Genomic DNA, 22,720 nt, shown 5'->3' on the forward strand with positions numbered 1-22,720 from the left:
TTTCATTTGTTTTTTGTTACTTTACTTTCTTTTTCTGTTTAACCGTTGCACGTGGCTGCGGATCTATATCGACATAAATTTTATAAATCTAAGTGGAGTGTGTGAATATAAGTGTTTTATATCAGTAATTAAAATGAGATTTTTGAAGGACTTCCTACTAGAGCCTTGCCGAAGAAGCTGTGCTTCCATTGGCTACTGTTATTCGAGATAGCCAATGAGGACGGAGCTTAGCGTCACCCTGGGAAGACCAATAGCTGTTCAGATACAATGTGAGTTTGAATTTGAAAAAGTTTCAGCGAGTGGTCGATGTCACCTTAAAATTACGGTAAAAACATTTGATTTATATTGATATATTTTGCTTTAATTGATTTTTATATGGCGTCTGTCGCGAGGTCATCATTTCTGATGCGTTGTTTTGAACCGTAGAAACTCTGAGTTAGCGGGCAAAGCGTTGCGGAGTAAACAAACAAAGCAAAACCGGTTGACCGTATTTACACTCTATTTGTGATATTATTTGTATTTAAACACGCTGTATAACACATTGGCATGTTTATAATAAGGATACTTCAGCGTTTCTTGTTAAAATAATCAAACGTCACCCAACATAACGTTACTACAACGTTTTCTTTAGTAATGAATGTACTTTAGTTGCTACAATATATGATTGTGGTTGAGTTGGTTTTATATTAGCACGTTCTCCTTAATATAAACAGGGACATCATGTTATCAGCCAATGACTATCAAAGTACAAAATTGTTCACAGTCAATTGACTAAATAGTGCTAATGTTGTTTTGAACTTGCTTGCGATATCACCGAAAATTCAATAGAGTTAAAGTTGGTTTTATATTCGCATATTCGTTCGGTGACACACTCCTTATATTGTTTACCATGGTATTCGGTCTGAAATAATATCTAGGAATGGCATCATGACAACATTGGCACTATTTAATACACTGGAAACAATGCTGTACTTTGATAGTCATTGGCTACTAATATGATTTCATTATTTAGGATTAGCAAACAATACTTTTCCTAAATTATATTATCAAGGAGAAAGTCTGAATTTGTGTATACAAAACCACTGTTACATCTATAAAACTTTAAAGTAGCGGTAAACGATATAGTTAACGTGTCACTTTTCAAAAATGAATGCATGTGTGAATATAAAACCAACTTGACCTATTAAAATATGTTATCCAGTTGTCCAAAAGTATAAATTACAATCTAATTTTAAACATAACACTTGATAACGCTTCTAGTTAGCAGTATTTTTTGTAACGCCTGTCATGACTAGACTACAGTGGGGGAAGTATCGAACATGTCACCATTTTTCTCAGAAAGCATATTTCTAAAGGTGCCATTGACTTGACAATTTCGTCAGATGTTGATAACAAGCAAAGAAAACGAATCGAATTAGATTACAAATGAAGTTATGTGTAATTATATGAAATGACACAGGAAAAAAGTGTGGAACACATGAAAAAAGGGAGGTGTAGAAAGGCAGTAAAAGCCCAGACAGAGGCTCAATTGAGTAATCTAAGTGTAAACATAACACTTGATAATCTGTTTTAGGCTAATGAATTCCTGCTTTAATTCTAACAGTATGGCTCACTAAATAACAAGTCATAATTTGTTTCCTTTCTCTTACATATGCTTCATGATAATTTATAAGTGTGTGTTTTTTAGAGACCGCCATGAAGTTTAATAAGAACAAGGTGGGACCGCTTTTGACATGGGTAAGATTGTCTTAGTTTTGTTTTTAACCCAAAGAACTGGGTCATTTGTTATTTTAATTTCAGTTTTTAATGATGTGATGTCCATTTTATAGTTTAAATGTTGTATAATGTTTTATAACCTGTTTAAATTTACGGTTGCTCTTTTGACAGATGAACAGCTTGTTTCCAGAGAATCAAATCTGGGAGTTTGTTCATATGAGAGACGGCTTTCGACTCCTGCAGATCTGCTTCAAACTGTAAGTTGATTCTTAAGTGGTTAAAGAGATATTTCTCCCAAAATGTAAAACTCTGTCATTGTTTACTCAGCCTCAACTTGTTCTGAACATGTTTAAGTTTCTTCCTTTGAAAACAAAGGAAGATATACTGAAAAATGTTGAAGAAAACCGCCATTGACTCCCATAGTATTTTTTTTAATTCCAACTGTGAATGTCAATGTGTGATCTTTCCAACATTCTTCAGAATATTTAGTTTTGTGTAGAAATTTTAATTGTTGGGTGAGCTTAGACCTTCAAAATGAACATGCTTTGGAAACTAGCTACTTAATTTACTATAGATTTTTTTTATATCATCTATTTCTGTAGAAAGGGGAGGGAGGACATTGAGGCTTATAAGACTTTGTCCTTATACAACAAACTGGAAATCATCTTCGATGTTTTGCATGGTGAGTTTCAAATCTTTTTTTTTTTTTTTTACACTTTCATATGGTGTATCTTTGTCTTTATGGCAGTGATGTAGACAATTATGCTGGACTGTTTATGAAGTTAACAATAAATACTGTAGTATGAAACATTTGTAGCATATAGTTATCTCGAGAAATGCTTCTAGTTAGCAGTATGTTTATTTGTAACACCTGTCATGACCATGTACAGTGGGGAAATAAGCGTTGAACATGTTACAATTTTTCTCTAAAAACAGATTTCTAAAGGTGCTGTTGACTTGATATTTTAACAAAATGTTGATAACAACTAAAGAAATCCATACATGCAAAGAAAACAAATCTAATTAGTTTACAAATTAAGTTATGCGTAATAAAATATGACACGGGGGGAAAAGTATTGAATACATGAAAAAAAGGGGGGTGTAGAAAGCCAGTGAAAGCCAGACAGGAGCTGTAATCTTTCAGTAGTTCTTCAGCAACCCTCTGCTCTTCCTCAGTGTAAATGAATATCAGCTGCTTCAGTCCAACATCTACATTAGCAGGAGGATGAAGGTGAAACCAGGGTGGATATTTCAGCAAGACAATGATCCAAAACACAGCCAAGGAAACCCTCAAATGCTTTCAGAGAAAGAAAATCAAGCTGTAGAATGACCCAGCCAATCACCTGACTCGAATCCAATAGAAATCACAACTAAAAATCAGATTTGATAGACGAGACCAACATAACCATCAAGATTTTCACACTGTTGAAGTCTGTGAGAAACTCACACCTGAGCAACGCATGTGACTTCCACTGTATGTGCTCTAACTTTTGCATCATGTGCAAAAGCACCTTTATGCAACTTTTTATGTGCATTTTTATTGCTTTCCTTCGGTACAGATGACTTTCACCTGACTGATAGACAACGTTTCCTCATTTTGGGCAAAATAAATGACGGAATTGACCTGGAGCTTCAACTTGCCAAGGTTTGTATTTGTGCTCTAAGTGAGAGATTTTAAGTTCAAACTAAGTAGATTAAATGTATAGATATAATAAATTATATATATATTGCAATTATTTATATATACTTGCATAGTAAACGGAATGCATTAAATAATACTAATTAAGAAAATTAATAAAATAAGTAGACAACACAAATATGATTTATAAGTTTTTTTTTTCTAAATATTATAAATTGAGGTGTTATTTTGAGACTTTATTTGTAAGAATGTATAACTTTAAATGTTAGGATATGAAAGATCCTAATAGTGTAGTTTGGTGTCTGTTAGGGATAAACGATATTGGAAAAATACAACATTGCAACATTTTGTTATTCTGCGATATGAATACAACTTGACCAGATGACTTGAATAACTCTATTTGAAAATAATTTATAAGTTTAGATAGATTAGGATGATTCTGTAGGGTTTAATATAACAAACAATCTACAATCACAGATAAATACAATAAAGAAAAAAGATCCAAATTAAATAAACAGTAGTTTATTGTTTTCTGAGAAGTCTAGCACCATTCATGTATAGCAGTTGAATAATGACCTGTAAAATACAGCAAAATCTTAATTTTCATTAATAATTCAATAAAATTAATCATTATTAAAGTTACAAATGATACAGTTTATTAGGCCTGAATGCTTTTAAAATCCTCATGCTGTCACGTGCGTCAAAAACACACACAAATGGTAAATTATAACCCAGATTCAACATTGTGACTATTGTGAATGATCACATTGTGATATCAATGCTGAAACAATATATTGTGCAACGGTAGTGTGTACATATAATTTTTCAAACCATTGCTTTGAATAACATCATAATCATACATTTTTTGCATGACAATTAGATCATTCTTGTGCCACTTTTAACCCAATGTTATTTTAAAATCTTTAGGCAACTCTTTTCTGTACAATTCTTCAATTTAATCTCTCATTAAATGTAAATTAACAAACAAAGTAGCATTGAAGTTTATGAAGGTTTGTATGAATAACAGACATTATTATATTTTGTAATTATTATTTGACTGTTTTGTTTATTAATAATAAGTAATTCATGTAACTAAATAAATGGATTTAAATGATTTGCAAGTCAAATATTATTTATTTATTTGGTTGTTTAATGTATGTGCGCAGGTGGCTCTTCTTCTTTGCTATTGCAGTTTTAAAAAGGCTAAAACTGTGGCCCTGAATTCAAGAACAGAGGTGAGTCTTTACTATTTATTGACTATACTTTGTCACTCTTTATCTAGAGCAGCTGTAACAAATAGTGGATTTTAATATGGTTAGTCTTTAATTTAAGGTTCTAATGTTTCTCTCTTCATCTGTTTCAGTCGAACATCACTGTCATGTTTCGTTTTGTAAAAGATGAGGCCAGTGGTTTGTGTTTAGACGAAGGCCTTGATCAATTTCTAGACCAAGACTGTAAGTAGTCAAGTTTTTGCATGCTTCTATATTTTTATTATTCAGCATTGTTGACTAACTATATAGCTATCTATGACTATATAACTATATATAACTATACTGTATGTATGTATGTATGCATGCATGTATGTATGTATGTATGTATGTATGTATGTAAGCATTTACATACACATAGTTAACCATTCTCAAAAGTGAATGATTAAAGGGCACATAAAGTATGGGTTTTTGATAAATACCTTATTTGCAGTTTGTAACTTAGCTGTACTTAAATTAAAACAATTTGCAAAATTCTAAATCAAAAAAGTGCATGATAAATAAATATATAGTCTCTTAAAAGAAAAAGTTGGCTCTGAATCACCTTAAACAATTACTGAAGAGAAAGACCAATCAAAACAGACGTGGCCAACTGTCCATTCACAGCAGAGTTGACTTATAGAAGAGGACCCAGAACTGATCCAAATGAATCATATCAAAATCACTGCAAAATGATTATAATATATTAAGCACATATTTAGAGAATTACCTAATTTTACCACAAATTACCACATTTTCTGACGTTAGACCAATTGTTAGGCAAGGCAAGTTCATTTCATACACAATTTTATACACAATGGTAATTCAAAGTGCTTTACATAAACAATAATTCAAGTAACAAATATAAGAAAAAATTATTAAAAACAGATTAAAATGTGTTAAAATAGGTTTTGAATGGGATGTCAACTCCCCACAATTAGGAGAGTTCTAAATTTATTGTGACCTACTATGTCTAAATCTGTGCTCATTTAAATATGCTCATCTGTGAATCTCCTCTCTCAATGGCCTATAGCTGTTATAAATCTTGCGAACTCCAGTAGTGGGAGCAGCTGCAGTTCTCCATTCTACATCGATGAGGAGTCTCCGATGTTTGGTCGTTTCCAGCGTCCTCCCAGAGTTCAGTTTCAAGAGCTTTGCACTGTGGCTTCCAGCTCAGACAGGTCAGTGTGCTCTTTTTGCTGAATTTAAACAAATTAAGTTGATCATTGCTCAATTTGTTTAAATTCAACACAAATAAATAGTTTGCAACAGTTTTGCATGCAACACTATTTTCAGTGTACCTCTTTTTACAAGATGTAAAATAAGTCTGATGCCCTTAGTGTGTATGAGAATTTTCAGCTCAAAATACCTCACAAATAATGTCTTATAACTCTTTGAAACTCACCCTTTTAGGCTTTAAAACTAATTGTTTCATTTTGGTGACTGTCACTTTAAATTCAAATGAGATGCCTGAGTGTCAGCATAGTGGCAGATTCAAAAACAAGACTAACATACTATGCTAATGAGGGAGAGATGGTCACTAATGGGCGGGGCTTTCCCCCTCTGATGACACGAACAAAGGGAGAATGTCAATCAAAATGTTTCTGCAGACTGTTTTTATCAAGTGTGATTATAAAAAATACAATTAATTAATTTTTACTAATAGAAGCTGGTTATATTCATACACTGATGCCACACAACTGTGTTATAACCCTGTATAAAAGAGATTTTTGCATAATAGGGAAAGCTTTAAGCATAGTCACAGACTAACACACAAGTCTGATCTGTTTTAACTAAAAGAAACTTGCAATAACTGTTCTTAAAGTATATTAATGCCTTTGTTTTGTCTTAAGATGGACACCAGTAGTGATTATTTTTTTAGGCACATTTATAAATGCTAATAAATGTCCAAATTGAACTATGGCCTCGTCCTGGCTTAGTCAAGCACATTCGCCATAGCATTGTAGACCACAAATGTATTGCCTCTAAACATTAACAATTTAAACAAATTTAAATTAATTGGTAAACATCAAAATACTTAGTTTTTCAGTAGAAAAAAATACCAAAATACATGTTAACATTTTAAAATGGCTTAAAGAGAACTTATGCAAAAATCACTTTTACAAGGGATTTAAACACAATTGAGTGGCAATACTCTGCGAATATAACCAGCTTCAAATGATAAAAATGTTTTAATTCTATTCTTTATAATCACACTTGATAAAAACAGTCTGCTAAAACACTTTGATTGGCATTCTCTTCTTGTAAGTGTCATCAGAGGATGAAAGTCCTGCCCGTTAGTGATGATCTGTCCCTCATTAGCAAAGGATGTTAGCCCTATTTTTGAATCTTCCACTATGCTGACACACAGGCATTTGTAGCTCCGCCCTCTTTTGAATGGAGCATAATCTCATTTGCATTTAAGTGAATTGTAATTGGAAGAGATATTGCCGTCTATTTGGCTATTTACTTTGCGTTTTACATGCTAGTTTAAGTGGTCTATTTAGGTAATTATGTATGTGCATATTGATATATGTGTATGTATGCAATGATATATGTTAACATGTTTTTTTCTGTTAAATAATTGTTCTATATTGTAAAAAAAAATTACTTAAAAAAACCCCTCCTTTATAAATCAATTATGTACTTTCATCAAAGATTGATTGATTGTTTTAATACTCTAGAGATGACTATGGTTGTTTACTGAAATGCTCTCTCCAGCTCTCCGATGCAGGATTTGATGAGCACGCCGCATTTCCAGTTGAAGAAACTCCGGAAAGAACTGGCGCATGAAGGAGACGTGAGAGATGAGCTGGAGAAAGAGCTGGCCGATCACATCAGCATCATCTCAGAGAAAGGTATATAGATACTGCTTTGTGGGAATTAAGTAAACCGGTGCTTTGCTATGAAGTTGAACTTGTCTCTGATTTGCACACAGAGGGTCTGATCTCTCAGTTACAGCACCGGGTGGAGCGAATGCTGCGGGAACAAGGAGAGCTGGAGAAAGACCATAAAGCTGCACTGCTGGAGCTCCAGGAGAAGAACGAGAGGTGAAGAGAAACGAGCTTAAAGAGAAAATTTACTCACTCTTAACTAGTCAAAACCTATTTGATATTCATAGTAGTGGTGGGCGATATGACCTAAAATTAATATCACGGTATTTTTCATCTTTTGAACGGTGACGGTATAATATCATGGTTTTACTTTCAATAGCAAAATAATATACATCTCAAGGAAGAACGGACAAAAGAAAGTCTCACTTCTATCACTCTTTTTTGGTTTGGGTCATTGTAAATGCTCAGTCTCGTTATGAGCTGATCTTCATTTCTCTGTGTTTCTGGAATAAAGCAGGCGAGTCAGCCGCACCAATTTATGAGCAGACAGAGCAGGATTCTCGCGATGACCACCAGCGCAATACCGCTCTTTGTTATGAGCCGTAGTTTCAGTGTAAACTTAGTAAAGGCGAGTTTCTTTGGCGATGATGTGTACAGTGTTAGATTTTATATTTAGCGGACATTTGAGCTGAACACGCGGTGAACGCAACGCATCGAGATTCGGGCACCTTCTCCGAAAACACTCGATTGATCTCAGCTGGCGGATCAACATTTACCTCATGTCATGATCGCTGTCATCTGCGCCATTATTATTATTATAACTTTAGGTGAGGTTTGCAAACCTGTGCACTTTTCACTCTTCAGCCGTTTGCATTTCCTGCAGTAACAAAAGCTCCCTGTTATCTGACAGCGGGAGGCGTTGAGTGACTGACAGCTAATATGAACCAATACAGCAGCAGGGTAGAGCGATTCAGCAAGTTTTTAGAGAAAATCAAATCAGATTGCACTACAACCATTATATTCAGACACACAAATGCTCCCAAATATATTATGAGGGCGCATAGATTAAATTTCGGGCGCTCATGCGACCAAAATGGTTGCAATTTCGAGCCCTGTAGTATAAGGACATGTATTCAGACCACAACTGAACGTTTGAAGAAAATTGAATGCCTTATTTAGAATTAGCTATTATTGATGTAAATGCAGCCGTTCAAGGTGCATAATTGATTTATTACAGTATTGACGGTATTAGAAAATCCATGTCGTGGCGCAATGTCACACCGGTGATGACTATGACACCGGTGTACCGCCCACCCCTAATTCATAGTATTTTTTCCTGTGGAAGTCAGTATCTTCTGGTTTCCAACATTCTTCAAAATATCTCCTTTTGTGTTTAACAGAAAATAGAGAATTTTAATAATGGCAACCCATGGTTCATGGAATTTCTTTCATGGAAATATTGTGGCTTATTCAGTTAAAATGACGTCAACAGAGAAGGACTGCCACTCCAAAAGCATATGCTAAGACTTTGATTTGAAGATTCCCAAAACAAGCTTTATTTCAGTGGATTATCTTGCACAGATTAATTGTTCACCTTCACCTATAGAATAACTATGTACCAAAGAATAACAACTAGCCAAATAAACATTGTACATTTTGATTTCTCATGGGGGTGGCATGGTGGCTCAGTGGTTAGCATTGTTGCCTCACAACAAGAACGGCGCTGGTTCGAGTACCAGCTGGACCAGCTGGCATTTCTGTGTGGAGTTTGCATGTTCTCCCTGTGTTTCCTCCGGGTGCTCTGGTTTCCCCCACAGTCCAAACTCATGCGCTATAGGTGAATTGAATAAACTAAATTGGCCGTAGTGTACAAGTGTGTGTGAAAGTGAGATGTATGGGTGTTTCCCAGTACTGGGTTGCGGCTGGAAGGGTATCCGCTGTGTAAAACATATGCTGGAATAGTTGGCAGTTCATTCCGCTGTGGTGACCCCTGATAAAAAAGGGACTAAGGCAAAGGAAAATGAATGAATGAATGAATGATTCCTCATGGACTTTAATTATGTCTCTGAGACCTGAATGTTTAGATTTTCCTTAATTGTTTGAATAAAACGATGAGTTTTCTTTTATTTCCCAGTCTTCTCCACAGAGTTCATGAGGTTTTAAAGCAGTGTCAAGACTTGAAAACAGACAATTCTCAAAAAGAGAAAAAGATTGATGAGCTGACAGAAGAGAACGGGACTCTCAGTGCTCAGGTCAACAAGCTGTTTCTTGTTTTGATATCCTGGTTAAAATTCTGACTAGATTAGATTTTCTCTTTTCTTATTTCATTATTTAATTCTTTCTTTCTTTCTTTAATTGTTTATTAATTTATTCATATATATATTATTTCATTATTTAATGTTTTATATATATATATATATATATATATATATATATATATATATATATATATATATATATATATATATATATATATATATATATATATATATATATATATATTTTTTTTTTTTTTTAAATGTTTGCTTTTTATTTCATTCTTTCATTTATTTATTTAATTGTTTAGTGTTTAATTGTTAATTAATTGTTCAATTGTTTTAATTTAATTGGAGTCTTTGTCCCCATCAGGTTCGTAATGTTTTCTCTCAGCTGGCGAGAGCAGAGGAGGAAGTCTCCAAACTCACAGTGGCTCATGAATCTGCACAGACGGAGTGGAGAAACAGAAAAGAGTTGCTGGAGAAGGAGCTGAACGAGGCCGTCACACACAAGGTAGATCATTTCTGTTTTATTCAGAAGTACTTGCTGTATTTATTGTCTGAATCATGTTCTGTTTGCTTTGTGCTCTGGTGTTTGATCAGTTTTGCTGGTACTGTTCTCTTGTGCAGGAGTGTCTGAGTGAGCAGGTGCTGATACTGCAGGGGAAGATCTCCGTTCTGGAGGATGAACTGAAGAAAGCTCAGTCTCAGGAGAGAGGAGAGGTGCTGGGGCCCATCATGGAGGTGAGATGCTCTGCTGTTATCATTTGTACACTCTTTTTATTCATTTTTTTAGGAAATCCATATTATCTGTAGTCTATTTTACTATTACTAAAATGGCATTTTATTTTATTTGGTGAACATTAGAGTTTATTTGATCAGAGTGGAAACGTTTATTAAAATAATAATTAAAATAATTCATTAAAACTCATCAATATCTAGCAAAAGTAAAATGTTAAAAACCCTCTTGATTTTTCTGATCTCTTGAAAATTCATTGTTTATTTTAGTTTGTTGTTACCAAAAATACACAATTAAACTTAAATTCACTTTTATTTGTGAATTTTATTATTTGTAATGTCATCTTCAACATTAATACATATTTACAGTGTTGTTTTTTTTTAATGTTTGTTTTTGTTAACAGTAAAATTTTAACTGTGATTATGATTTTCATTCACATTCATTATTCCCATCTTTATCAGAGACTAAAGTAAAGGCTTCATAAACTTTTTCATTTGTTTATTGCCAAGATTATAACACTGAAACTCTGAAGTATTAATCTCACACCATGTGTTAAAGGGATAATTCACCCCAAAATTTAAATGTACTCACCGTTTATGCTGAGTTCAGACTGCATGATTTCCAAAGTAATCGTGTCACAGATGTTTTCACACTGCATGACTATCTGGGCTAGCATTATGTCGCTGCTTTGTTTACACTGCAAGATAGATCGGCGACAGGGGGTTTCACATTGCATGACATTACAATAGGAAGAATCGGCGACAACTTTGTCCAAACTACATCTCACAACCTAAAACACGTAGTTTCTCTTTTGTTATTAACTACATAACGAGAAAGAAGCCTTCTATGGGGTAGAAAATACACATATTTTCTCACCTGGGTTTGAAGGGAATTAGCAATTTCTCCTCAGCCTTTTTCTTTTTTGACCTGGTTGTGATTTTGCTCACATGACACGTCAAACAGACACTTGTGCTCCTTCCAAATTTACACTAGTTTTCCCTCCGTTTCTTTGGTCCAGATAAACTTAAAATGAGTGCTTTTAACTTCTACCCCAACTTCCCGCTGGCCTGCAGGACAGGCACACTAGTGAATGCCGCTCTCTCATTGGCTGTAGATGATCACTGATGTTATTTTCAGTCAAAACTCATTTCACATGGCATGATTTGAATCGCCGACAGCTCCAGATATTTAGCATGCCAAATATCTCACGGGCATCTGCGACTCATCGGAGATTCTCTTAGATTGTGTCTTTGATAGTTCACACTGTGTGATAGTCACTCGTGTGATTGAGCACCTAATTTGCCTGTGATTTCAGACATTTGTCTGCGATTTCTCAACCTGACGGTAAGTCAAAATCGGGACTAAAATCAAGCAGTCTGAAGTTGGCATAACTCTCCCTAAAGTGGTTCCAAAACCTTTGAATTTTCCTCTCTTGATCACAAAAGAAAATGACTGACTTCCAGTAAAAAATCAAATGCTACGCAAGCCAGCAGTTACAGGTTTACTCATTTCTTCCGTATAACTTCTTTTGTGTTCAAACTCAAACAGGTTTGGAGCAAGTAAAGAGTGTTTGTGTGTGTGTGTTTATACAGACAGCTTGTTTTAGCCACCCCCCAAAATATAACACTGTGTATGGAAAGCATCGTCGATGCACCGAAATATCAAATTAAACCAAATCGATGGCATGATAATCATAACCGAACCGTGAGACCAGTATAGGTTCACACCTCTAGAGAAAATGTACAGAATTTTGGGTGAACTAATTGAGAAATGTAATTGCACTTCATATTGAGCTGAACTGACCAGTTTTTATCTCTTGATTGATTTCTCAGTGGGAAAAGCTCAACAAGAGTTGGCCATTCTTACTCTTCAACTCGCTCAGCTTCAGGAAACCATTTCCCATCTCGAGAAGAAAAAGGCAGAAGTTGAGGCCTTGTTGGCTGAGGAGAGATGCTCTTTTGAAAAAGAAACCGCAAGACTCCAGATGGTGGTTTTCGATCTGGAAAAGTCCATCAACAGCATCCGTTTGGAAAGAGAAACAATTCAAGAGGCATTCAAAACTCAGAAAGAGATGCTCACTGCTCAGATATCAGCTCTGGAGAGGGACGTTTCACGTCTGCAACAGGTTGAAGTGCAGCTGACAGCAGAGATCAAAATTTCTGCAGATCTTCGCCAGCAGAGAGAGGAGCTGGAGGGTAAGGTAGCATCTTTAGATAAGATGGTTCATTCTCTGCATGCTGAGATCCAGGGGCTGGAAGTGGAGAGAGCTTCTCAACAGGATGCACTTAATTCCCTCATTAGTGATTTACAAACTGCCAATGCTACTGTTCAGGAATATGAGAAGAAGCTGGAAGAGCAACAAAAAGTGGTAGCAGAAAACAATTCCCTGAAAAATGAAGCATGCACGTTGCAGCAGGAGCTTAATAATCATCTGAAGGCACTTGGAGAGCTTCAGGGGGAAGTAAATGAACTCAGATTTGAGAAAACTGAGGAAGAGAACAAGGTTAGTGAGGCTTTGGTTAAAATCGAAAGCCTCCAAACTGAGATTCTGCATCTGTCTGAAAAGATTTCTCTTAAAGATGAAGAAATCAGAAATCTGAGGAACGAGTATGAGTCTGTAGATAACAAGCTGAAGCTTGTTAAGGAGCAAAATGTTGAAATAAATGCAATGATCAAATCTAATCGCAAGGAGCATGAGGAAACCGTTGAGAAACTCCAGCAGGAGCTTCATTGTGCTGCTTCTGCTGCATCAGAAAAGCAAGAGCAAATGCTGGTTTTATCAGCAGAGGTAACATCTCTGAAAGAGCAGATCTGCAGATACAGTGAAAATGAGGCACAGAAACAACAGGAATTGTCTGTTTTAGAAGCACAGCACAATGTGTTAAAGGAAAACCTGACTTCTCTACAAAACCAATTGGCTGAGGTGACAACTTCAGCTTCACAGAAGGAATCAGAGTTTATTTTGCTTCAACAGGAGCTTTGCCATCAAGAAACGCTAAGAGAACAAACTAAGGAGCTCGAGACAATCAAACGTGAGGAGCTTGAGAGGACCGTGAGTGAACTTCAGGCCAAAATTGTTGAGGTGTCCTCTATTGTCTCAGAAAAGGAAGCTTGTGTGAGCTCCCTTCAAGATGAGATGAAAGATCAGCTATCAAAAGCCAAACAGTGTGAAGATGATCTACGCAATAAGATGGAGGAAAAGGTTGGAAATCTGCAGGAACTTCTAGACACTGCTAATCATTGCATTTCTGAAAAAGACCATCACGTGGAGTTATTGAATCAAAATCTGAAGCAGATGGAGCTGCTGTGCCAACAAAAGGAGGAAGAAATCATTGCGTGTCAACGAGCAAAGGAGCAACTGGAGAATAATATTGCTGAGCAGAAACAACAACTAGATGAGATTCAGCAAAATCGAGAAATGCTGTGGAACGAAAGAGACCGTCTGTCTACTCAAGTATCATCTCTTCAAGAGGAAATCCACCGTTCCCAACAGGAATTCTCTGTTTTACAGACTAATCACAATGTTTTAAAGGAAAAACTGGTTAATCTTCAGGATCAACTAGAGCAGGCAACGATCTCGACTTCCCAGAAGGAATCAGAGCTCCTCTTGCTTCAACAGAAGCTGTCCCATCAAGAGACCCTGAGAGAAAAGGTTCTGGAGCTTGAGGCCATCAAGCATGAAGAGTTTGAGAAAAAAGTGAATGAACTAGAGGACAAGATTCTAGAGGTGTCAACTCTTGCCTCTCAAAGGGAAGCCCAGGTCATTTCTCTTGAAAATGTTATGAGGGATCAAAAGTTGAGTGCCAACCAATCTGAAGATGATCTCCGCAGGGAGTGGCAAGAGAAGGTTGGCATCTTACAAGGAGAATTGGATGCGGTCAGTCGAGGCGCTGCAGACAAAGACCATCAACTAGGATCTTTAGATCAAAAGCTGAAGGAGATGGAAATGGTTGTCCTTCAAAAGGAGAAAGATGTAATGGAGATGCATCAGGCAAAGGAGGACCTGGAGAAGAGGATTGTTGAGCTTGCGGAGTGCCAGCAGCATTTAGAGATTATGAGGAATGAAAGAGATCAGCTATCAACTGAAGTAACGTCTCTAAAAGAGGAGATTCATGGCTACCAGGATACTCAAATACAGAAACAACTGACAATTTCTGTTTTGGAAGTTGAACACAATGCATTAAAGGAGAACATGGCTGCCCTTGAGAAACAGTTAGCACAGGAGAGGACTACAGCTTCACAGAAAAATTCAGAGCTTCAAAACAAGCTTCATCAACAAGAGAACCTTCACGAAAAGACTCAGGAACTTGAGGCAGCAAAGCTTGAGGAACTTGAGAGAACAGTAAGTGAACTTCAAGCTAAAATCCAAGAGGTGTCCATGCTTGCTTCTGAGAAGGAGGCTGTTGCTCATTCTCTTCAGGAGGAGTTGATGGGTCATTTGAAGGCTAAAGAGTCTGAAGATGATCTCCGTAGGGTCCTGGAGGAAAAAGTGAAAACTTTACAGAAAGAAATAGAAACTGCTAGTTGTGATGCTACAGACAAAGACAGTCTTTTGCAGACTTTGGATCAGAAGCTGAGGCAGATGGAGATGCTGTGCCAACAAAAGGACAAAGCAGTCCTTGAAATCCAGAACTCAAAGGAAGACTTGCAGAAGGAGATTGACGAGCTTGTTTCTGAGAAACAACAACTGGAGGGCTGCCTGCAGAATTTGGAAATGATGAAAAAGGAAAAAGACCTCCTGTCAACTGAAGTAACTTCTCTGAAAGAGCAAATAAACGATCAGAATTTGAGGGCAAAACAGTCTGAAGCTGATCTTCGCAAAGTCTTTGAGGAGAAGATTGAAACCCTTCAAGGACAACTGGAATCTAGTAGTCGTGATGTCTCGGACAAAGAGCAACTTCTACAAACTTTTGATCAAAAGTATACACAGATGGATCTGTTGTGCCAGCAAAAGGAGAATGCAGTTCTTGAGATGCAGAACTCAAAGGAAGACTTGCAGAATAAGATTCATGAGCTTGTTTCTGAGAAACAACAAATAGAGGGCTGCCTGCACAATTTGGAAATGGTGAAAAATGAAAGGGACCTCCTGTCAACTGAAGTAACTTCTCTAAAAGAACAAATAAATTATCAGGATTTGGAAGCCAAACAGTCTGAAAATGATCTCCGTAAAGTGTTGGAGGAGAAGATTGAAACCCTTCAAGGACAACTGGGATCTGCAAGTCGTGACGTCTTGGACTTGCAGAACTCAAAGGAAGACTTGCAGAAGAAGATTGATGAGCTTTTTGCTGAGAAACAACAACTAGAGGGCTGCCTGCAGAAATTGGAAATGGTAAAAAACGAAAGAGACCTCCTGTCAAACGAAGTAACTTCTCTGAAAGAACAAATAAATTATCAGGATTTGAAGGCCAAACAGTCTGAAGATGATCTCCGCAAAGTGTTGGAGGAGAAGATTGAAAACCTCCAGGGACAACTTGAAACTGCTAGTCGTGACGTCTCAGAAAAAGACCAGCTTCTGCAGACTTTGGATCAGAAGGTTACACAGATGGATCTGTTGTGTCAGCAAAAGGAGAAATACTCTCTTGATATGCTTCAGGTAAAGGAGGATTTGGAGAAGAAGATTGGTGAAATTGTTGTTGAGAAACAACAACTGGAAGGATGCCAGCAGAATTTAGATATGGTGAGCAAGGACAAAGACAACCTTTTAAATGAACTAACCTCTCTTAAAGTTGAAATCCAAAATTACCAGGAAAAAGAAGTGCAGAAGAAACATGAGCTTTCTGTTTTAGAGAATAAACAAAACATTTTACAGGAGAACCTGGCTACTCTTCAGAAGCAAGTGATGGAGTTGACAGCTTCAGTTTCTCAGAAGGAGTCTGAGCTTCAAAATGAGGTTTGCAAACAAGAGAAACTTCAAGAAAAGGCTCAGAAACTTGAGAAGGATGCAGGTGATCTTCAGGCTAAAATTCTAGAGGCTTCCACTCTTGCTTCAGAGAGGGAGGCACAAATAAGTTCTCTTAAAGATGAAATAAACAATCAGCATTTGAAAGCTAAACAGTCTGAAGATGATCTCCTCAAAGTGTTTGAAGAGAAAATTGAAAACCTTCAAGGACAGCTTGAAATTGCTAGTCTTGACATCTCGGACAAAGACCAGCTTCTGCAAACTTTGGATCAGAAACTGAAACAGATGGAGGAACTATGCAAGCAAAAGGAGAAAGATGTCCTTGAGATGCATCAGACAAAGGAGAATCTGGAGAAGAAAATTGTTGAGCTTCATGCTGACAAAAATCAACTCAACGGGTATCAGCAGAATTTGGAGATGTTGAGGCAAGAAAAGGACCATCTGAAATCTCTAAACCAGACTATTCGGAGAGAGTGTGAAGCATCTCGGAAGATTCGAGCTGAGCTGGAGTTGAATGTTGAGGAACAAACTGCTTCCATCCTTGCACTTAAAAAGGCTTCCCAACAGTGGGAGGAGCAGAATCAGGAGCTCTTGGAGCAGCTGAAGGCAAAGACAGAAGCTGTAGAGCACTACAAAGCACAGGTATAGGTTGCATGCATTTTCTAAAATCCTCATTACATGACTCTAATGTTTAGTTGCTTTTCCACTATTGGGTCGAACAGTTGGTCAGGTATAGTTTCAGTTGTTTTTCATGTGAGCATGGTAGAACTGTCTTCTAAAGAACCATTTGACCCAATCGTAGGATCATTTTTCCAAGTCTTAATGTGTCATGGTTATGTCTCAGGTGGAGAAGGCCATGAATCACTACAATGGCAAAAAGCAGCTGCTGCTGGAGGCTCAGGAGCTGAACAAAACTCTTGAGCAGTCGTTAGAGGTCAGCAAGAGAGAAGCCAAAGCTCTGGAGACTGAACTAACACTGGCTCGCATGGAGCTCAACCAGGCCAATGATAAAGAGAAGAGCCTTGCTGCTAAAGTGAAGACCTTGGAGGCTCAAGTAAGTTTATTGCATTGTTGGATTTTTAAGTGTCCTAATTTTGTGTTGGACTCTCCTACAACAGGTTTAAATGCATCTAAGGTCGGAAAACAGTGTATTTTTCCAGAATATGCATCTAATTGAATTATTTTGTAGTGATTTCAATAATGTTTGTTTGAAAAAGGTTCAATAAGGTTTGGCTCTTGCCTGTAAACCTCTTCCTTCAATAAGCCAACTCTGCTCTGATTGGTCAGCTGGCCAAGTCTGTTTTGATTGGTCTTTCCAAATCTATTTTATGTGGGAATGAAATGCCCATTTCAGTGTTTGTATATTGTGGGTAGGTTTTGCTAATATGTTTCCTGTATAGTGTTGATGTAGATCAGGGGTCACCAAACTTGTTCCTGGAGGGCTGGTGCCCTACAGATTTTAGCTCCAACTCTAATCAAACACACCTGAACAAGCTAATCAAGGTCTTACTAGGTATACTTGAAACATCCAGGCAGGTGTGTTAAGGCAAGTTGGAGCTAAACTCTGCAGGGACACCGGCCGTCCAGGACCGAGATTGGTGACCCCTGATGTAGATCAATAACAGGCAAAATACTTGTAAATATAAGCTTCTTCAGGCCCAACTCTTTTTTTTTTATTTATTATTATTTAGGCACAATATCTTTATGTACCTAATATACATCTATAATAATATCTTTATCTTTATAAGGGTAGCTACATTATAAACTGCAAATAATATATTTTTCAAACATCCATAAGACCTGCTGTAGTGTTTCATGAATGTGATGAGATACAAAAAACAAGTTTTGATTTTATTTAGTTTACCTTTGTCTTAAGTTTCTTATATTTCATTGGTTGTGTGCTTGTTTCAGGTGGATTTTGCTAACAGGCAACTGCGAGAGAAGAGAAGGATTACAGACGATGCTGAGGATTTGAGACACAAAGAAAATCTGTACTTCAGAGTCCCAGAGAAGCAGCAAGACACCAGTGCAGACAGCCTGGAGTTTGAGCTGAATGATTCTCTCAACACTACCAGGTAAATACACCAACACAACTGACCTTATGCACAAGTGGAATGGGATGAATTAACAACAAACTATGCTGTAACATCTATCATACGTTCATAACCTTTTTTCAAACTATTTCTAAATTTTTTAACTAAATAAACTTCTTCCAACAGGCATTCTCAAGCCTCTATTGTCTTCAAACTTTAATATCTTTTATTGTTGTTGTCTCTTTAAGTTTATAAACCTATGTATTATAGAAAAGTCTTATTTATAAACTGTTTGAACCTTTTTTTTATTTAAACCATGAAATGGGCATTGATGCTGATATGACAGTAAACCTAACTCTCTCTGTATGTACATTCAATGCTCAGCTGCTTCCTCTCTTTGTGTAATTATATGCTCAAACAACTAAAGGAATGCTTAGTTCACAATCCATAAAGTTTGTTTATTTATTCATTTGCAGTCGTGCCACAGTACCGGGTGAGTCCAGCACTCCACTGGTCCGCAGTTCTGAGCGTTTAGCTGCTAAACGCCGTGCATTGGGGGCTGAGTCTCTCGAGACACTATATTTCACGCCTATGGGTAAACAAGGGTACAAACGAAAAGTGGATCACAATGATGGATTTGAACGCAAACTGGAGTCCAGCATCACTTCTATTGGTGATCTCGTGGTTGACTCTGCAAAGAAATTGACCGCTTCAGCTCGGCGGAGACGCACTACACAAGTTATCAACATCACCTTGGCTAAGGTAGAAGATGCATTGCTTTTTTTGTTTTTTAACACTCTTTTTTTTCTCGTAATATATTTAAAATATATATTAATTATATAATTTTCATAAACTAAATAAATAAATTTATGCACACACAGATTTGGAGACAATACTACTTACCTTATATGACACATGCCATTTTCCATCCTCCAGTGATTTTGTTAAATGTTATGCTTAATATTGCTGTCAGATGGCATATTAGGTTACTAGTGTGTATGTGTATATATATATATATATATATGAATATATAATTTTTTTTTTTTAATTCCGTTATTATAATTATTTTGTAGAAGGCACAAGGAAGCTCTGAAGGCGAGGAGTCATTTTCTAGCCTGCACTCGGCCCGTTCTCATCCAAACTTGGCAGTCCACCAATCACGCCCGATCTCCATTGACTTCTCAGAGGATGGTCCTGCCACGACGTTATCAAAAGCAGACACACTTCAAAATCTGCCTGGATATCGCAGAAGTACAGTGCACAGCGTTGGTCCACCAAGAGGTGTAGTGTTGCAAAGTTTTAAACCTTTATGTAATCACGCATTGTAAACTTTACTTTCATACCTCAGAAAAAAAAGAGTATAATAAGTCAGGGATAATGTACATTCAGGAGGTTGTTCTCGCAGAATAAAGCCCAACAGGTTTATCGGCAGCTTTATGCCAAGTGGTTAAATACAACTGTCCTGGATGTACTTTATCCCACATTATACATGGCTGCTTGCCACAAAACATAAAAATTAGTCACAAAACATTGTTCTGGGCTGTTGGTTTATAAATTCTTTTATTAAGCGCAATGCTGATTGAAATGAAATCAGCTGATGGAGTATACACTAACCTGCGCGTTATTCAGACACAAGATTGTGCCAAACAGTCAAACATGCAAAGCTGACAGAAACGAAACTGGCTGAATTAAGCATAGACTAACCTAAGACAGCGTTCAACTGTCCAAATAAAGATGCAGGTATATAGATGTGAACGTATTGTTGAGCGTGCATTATTTAGAGGAAGTTATCTTGGAATAACATACCTTGTAATGTTGCAATTGACGAATCAAAAGTGAGTTTTCCAGACAGCCATTTAATATGTAAGGGATAATGTAGATCTAGCAGTTGTTCTTTATTAGCAACTGTTGTGTAAGACTAATGGGCTTTATTCTGCAATAACAACCAGCTAGATGTACATTATCCTGATTATTACACAGCTTCTTGCCCCAAACAAAACAATTATATCCAAAACATTGATCTCACCATGTGTTATTAGTTTTATTAAAGTTAATAACATACTTTTGAAATGTTGTGATTGACCAATCAAATTCAGGTGTTTCAGAGTTATGTGTAATAATGTTGTATTTTTGTTGTGCAGCCACCAGTACGTTTTGTATTGGAGCAGAGAATGAACCGGAGCATGCTGCCGATGACTGGATGCGCATCGCTGAACTGCAGTCCCGAAACAAAGCCTGTCTGCCTCATCTGAAGAGCAGCTATCCTCTGGAGTCCAGGGTAAGCATGTTAGATTAGTAACAGTTAGCTTTAGTTTTTTGTCTCTGTATGTGTAAGACTATAATCAAGCTAGGGCTGCTTGATATTGCGAAAAACTGACTGTAATTTATATATTGCAGTGAGAATGCACCTTTTTCACAATCCTTTATGCTGAAATAATAAAAGAAAAACTATATGGTGTTATCAAGACTTTCAGAAAAGGGAAAATAATAGTGTGAGACTGATAATCACAGCCAGAAAAAAAGAACAACGTCAATTTCTGTCCTGTCCATATTACAAACACCTCGCATAGGCAGTAATTAATTATTTTTGTAATTTGATGCAAAGATGATGTAATAAATACATGTAAATGTTCATAGGTTTTAAAAAAAAATCTAAATATTACAAACTTTCAAGGATTTATGATGCTGATGAACGTTAAACACGTCATAACAGTGAAAAGGCTCCATTAGGGTAATATTTTCTTTTTCTGTATATATTGCAGTATGAACACAAGTTTACGGGAAGACTTTAATAACTCTAACTTATCGATAACTCGAATAACTAGATTTTTTTTTCCTGATTGGAGTAGATGTGTGGGGCAGGGCTTCTGCGTAAATAATTGAATAAATTACAAGAATCAAAGGTGTGACGTCATTTAGCATGAACACAGAGCACGTTGTCCATCTCACTAGTTACAATTGGTTATTTCTCTTGATTTGAACATTCTTCGAAACATTTTACAGGGTTTATAAGGTCATGAAAAACCTGTAAAAGTGATGGAATTTTGACATGGAATTTTCCAGGACTGGAAAAGTTTTGGAAAATCTGAAAAACCCGCCAAAAGTTTGGAAAAATCATGGGAAATTAGTTTAACAATATCTGTATACTTAATATGGGTAGTTTGTTGTCTTTACTTTTGTCCATGGCCAAACTCATGATTTCACATTAGTAGTACTGCGTGAGTGTTATCTTATTAAATTTTACATATACATATATACATATATATATATATATATATATATTATATATATATATATATATATATATATATATTACATATATATTATATATATATATAATATATATATATATCATATATATTATATACATATATCTATATATACATATATATATATATACATATATATATATAATATATACATATATTTATATATCTACATATATATATATATACATATATATATATATATACATATATATATATATATACATATATATATACATATACATATATATACATATACATATATATATATATATATATACATACACATATATATATATACATACACATATATATATACATACACATATATATATATATATATATATATATATATATATATATATATATATATATATATATATATATATATATATATATATATATATATATATATATATATACACACATATATATATATATATATATATATATAAAGATTCATTTAAACTAAATAGATTGTTGCATGTTTTATGCTGTAATAACTTTGAACATGCATTGTTTTTCTTATTATTTACCATGTATACATAGGCATTACATGAAACATTAGGTCATAAAAATTTACTTAAGTCATGGAAAAGTCATTAAATTTTAGTAGTAAAAATGTGTATGAACCCTGATTTAGGAAAATGTGTGTACTTGAGATGTTTTAATTCACTTTGAGGGCTTTTTTGAGGCTTAATTTGTCCACAACTTTCTCTGTGTTTCAGCAAATTGAATCCGTTTTAGTGACTAATCTTTATTTTGACACATTTTGGGGAAAATGCTTTGAACATTTTCAAAAACTCAATACACTCTGGGCAAATTGACTCCCCTTTTGTGATGTTGGGGGCTGTTTTTGCCCCATTGACTTTCATTATCATAACATTTTTGTTTGCTAAGCCATGACAGCATATAGTCATGCATTTTTGATTGTTGCTGGTTTTCCTTGTTGGGATAAGGTACACTTTGTCATTTTTACTGTTGATCATGAAAATCAAAATAAGCTAAACATATTAAACATAATAAGTGTATTTATGCACGCCACTATAATCTGCTGTTTTACTCCATATAAATGGTTGATGCTGCCAACTG

General features: G+C 35.8%; 1 protein-coding gene across 1 annotated transcript in view; it reads left to right on the forward strand.

The window, feature by feature from the left end:
- Positions 1-240: 240 nt before the first annotated feature.
- numa1 (nuclear mitotic apparatus protein 1) overlaps positions 241-22,720 on the forward strand; it is a 25,215-nt gene continuing 2,735 nt past the window's right edge. Inside the window, 20 exon segments of the mRNA XM_056474048.1 lie at positions 241-325; positions 1,688-1,737; positions 1,888-1,973; positions 2,319-2,398; positions 3,276-3,361; positions 4,522-4,590; positions 4,719-4,809; positions 5,636-5,783; positions 7,324-7,460; positions 7,541-7,652; positions 9,571-9,688; positions 10,065-10,205; positions 10,322-10,435; positions 12,263-12,272; positions 12,275-16,971; positions 17,174-17,383; positions 18,241-18,404; positions 18,839-19,124; positions 19,436-19,643; positions 20,504-20,640. Coding sequence (XP_056330023.1) covers positions 1,696-1,737; positions 1,888-1,973; positions 2,319-2,398; positions 3,276-3,361; positions 4,522-4,590; positions 4,719-4,809; positions 5,636-5,783; positions 7,324-7,460; positions 7,541-7,652; positions 9,571-9,688; positions 10,065-10,205; positions 10,322-10,435; positions 12,263-12,272; positions 12,275-16,971; positions 17,174-17,383; positions 18,241-18,404; positions 18,839-19,124; positions 19,436-19,643; positions 20,504-20,640 — 6,936 coding nt within the window. The 5' untranslated portion in view covers positions 241-325; positions 1,688-1,695.

The sequence above is a fragment of the Danio aesculapii genome, chromosome 15 (genome assembly GCF_903798145.1).
Source record: "Danio aesculapii chromosome 15, fDanAes4.1, whole genome shotgun sequence".
Classification (NCBI taxonomy): Eukaryota; Metazoa; Chordata; class Actinopteri; order Cypriniformes; family Danionidae; genus Danio; species Danio aesculapii.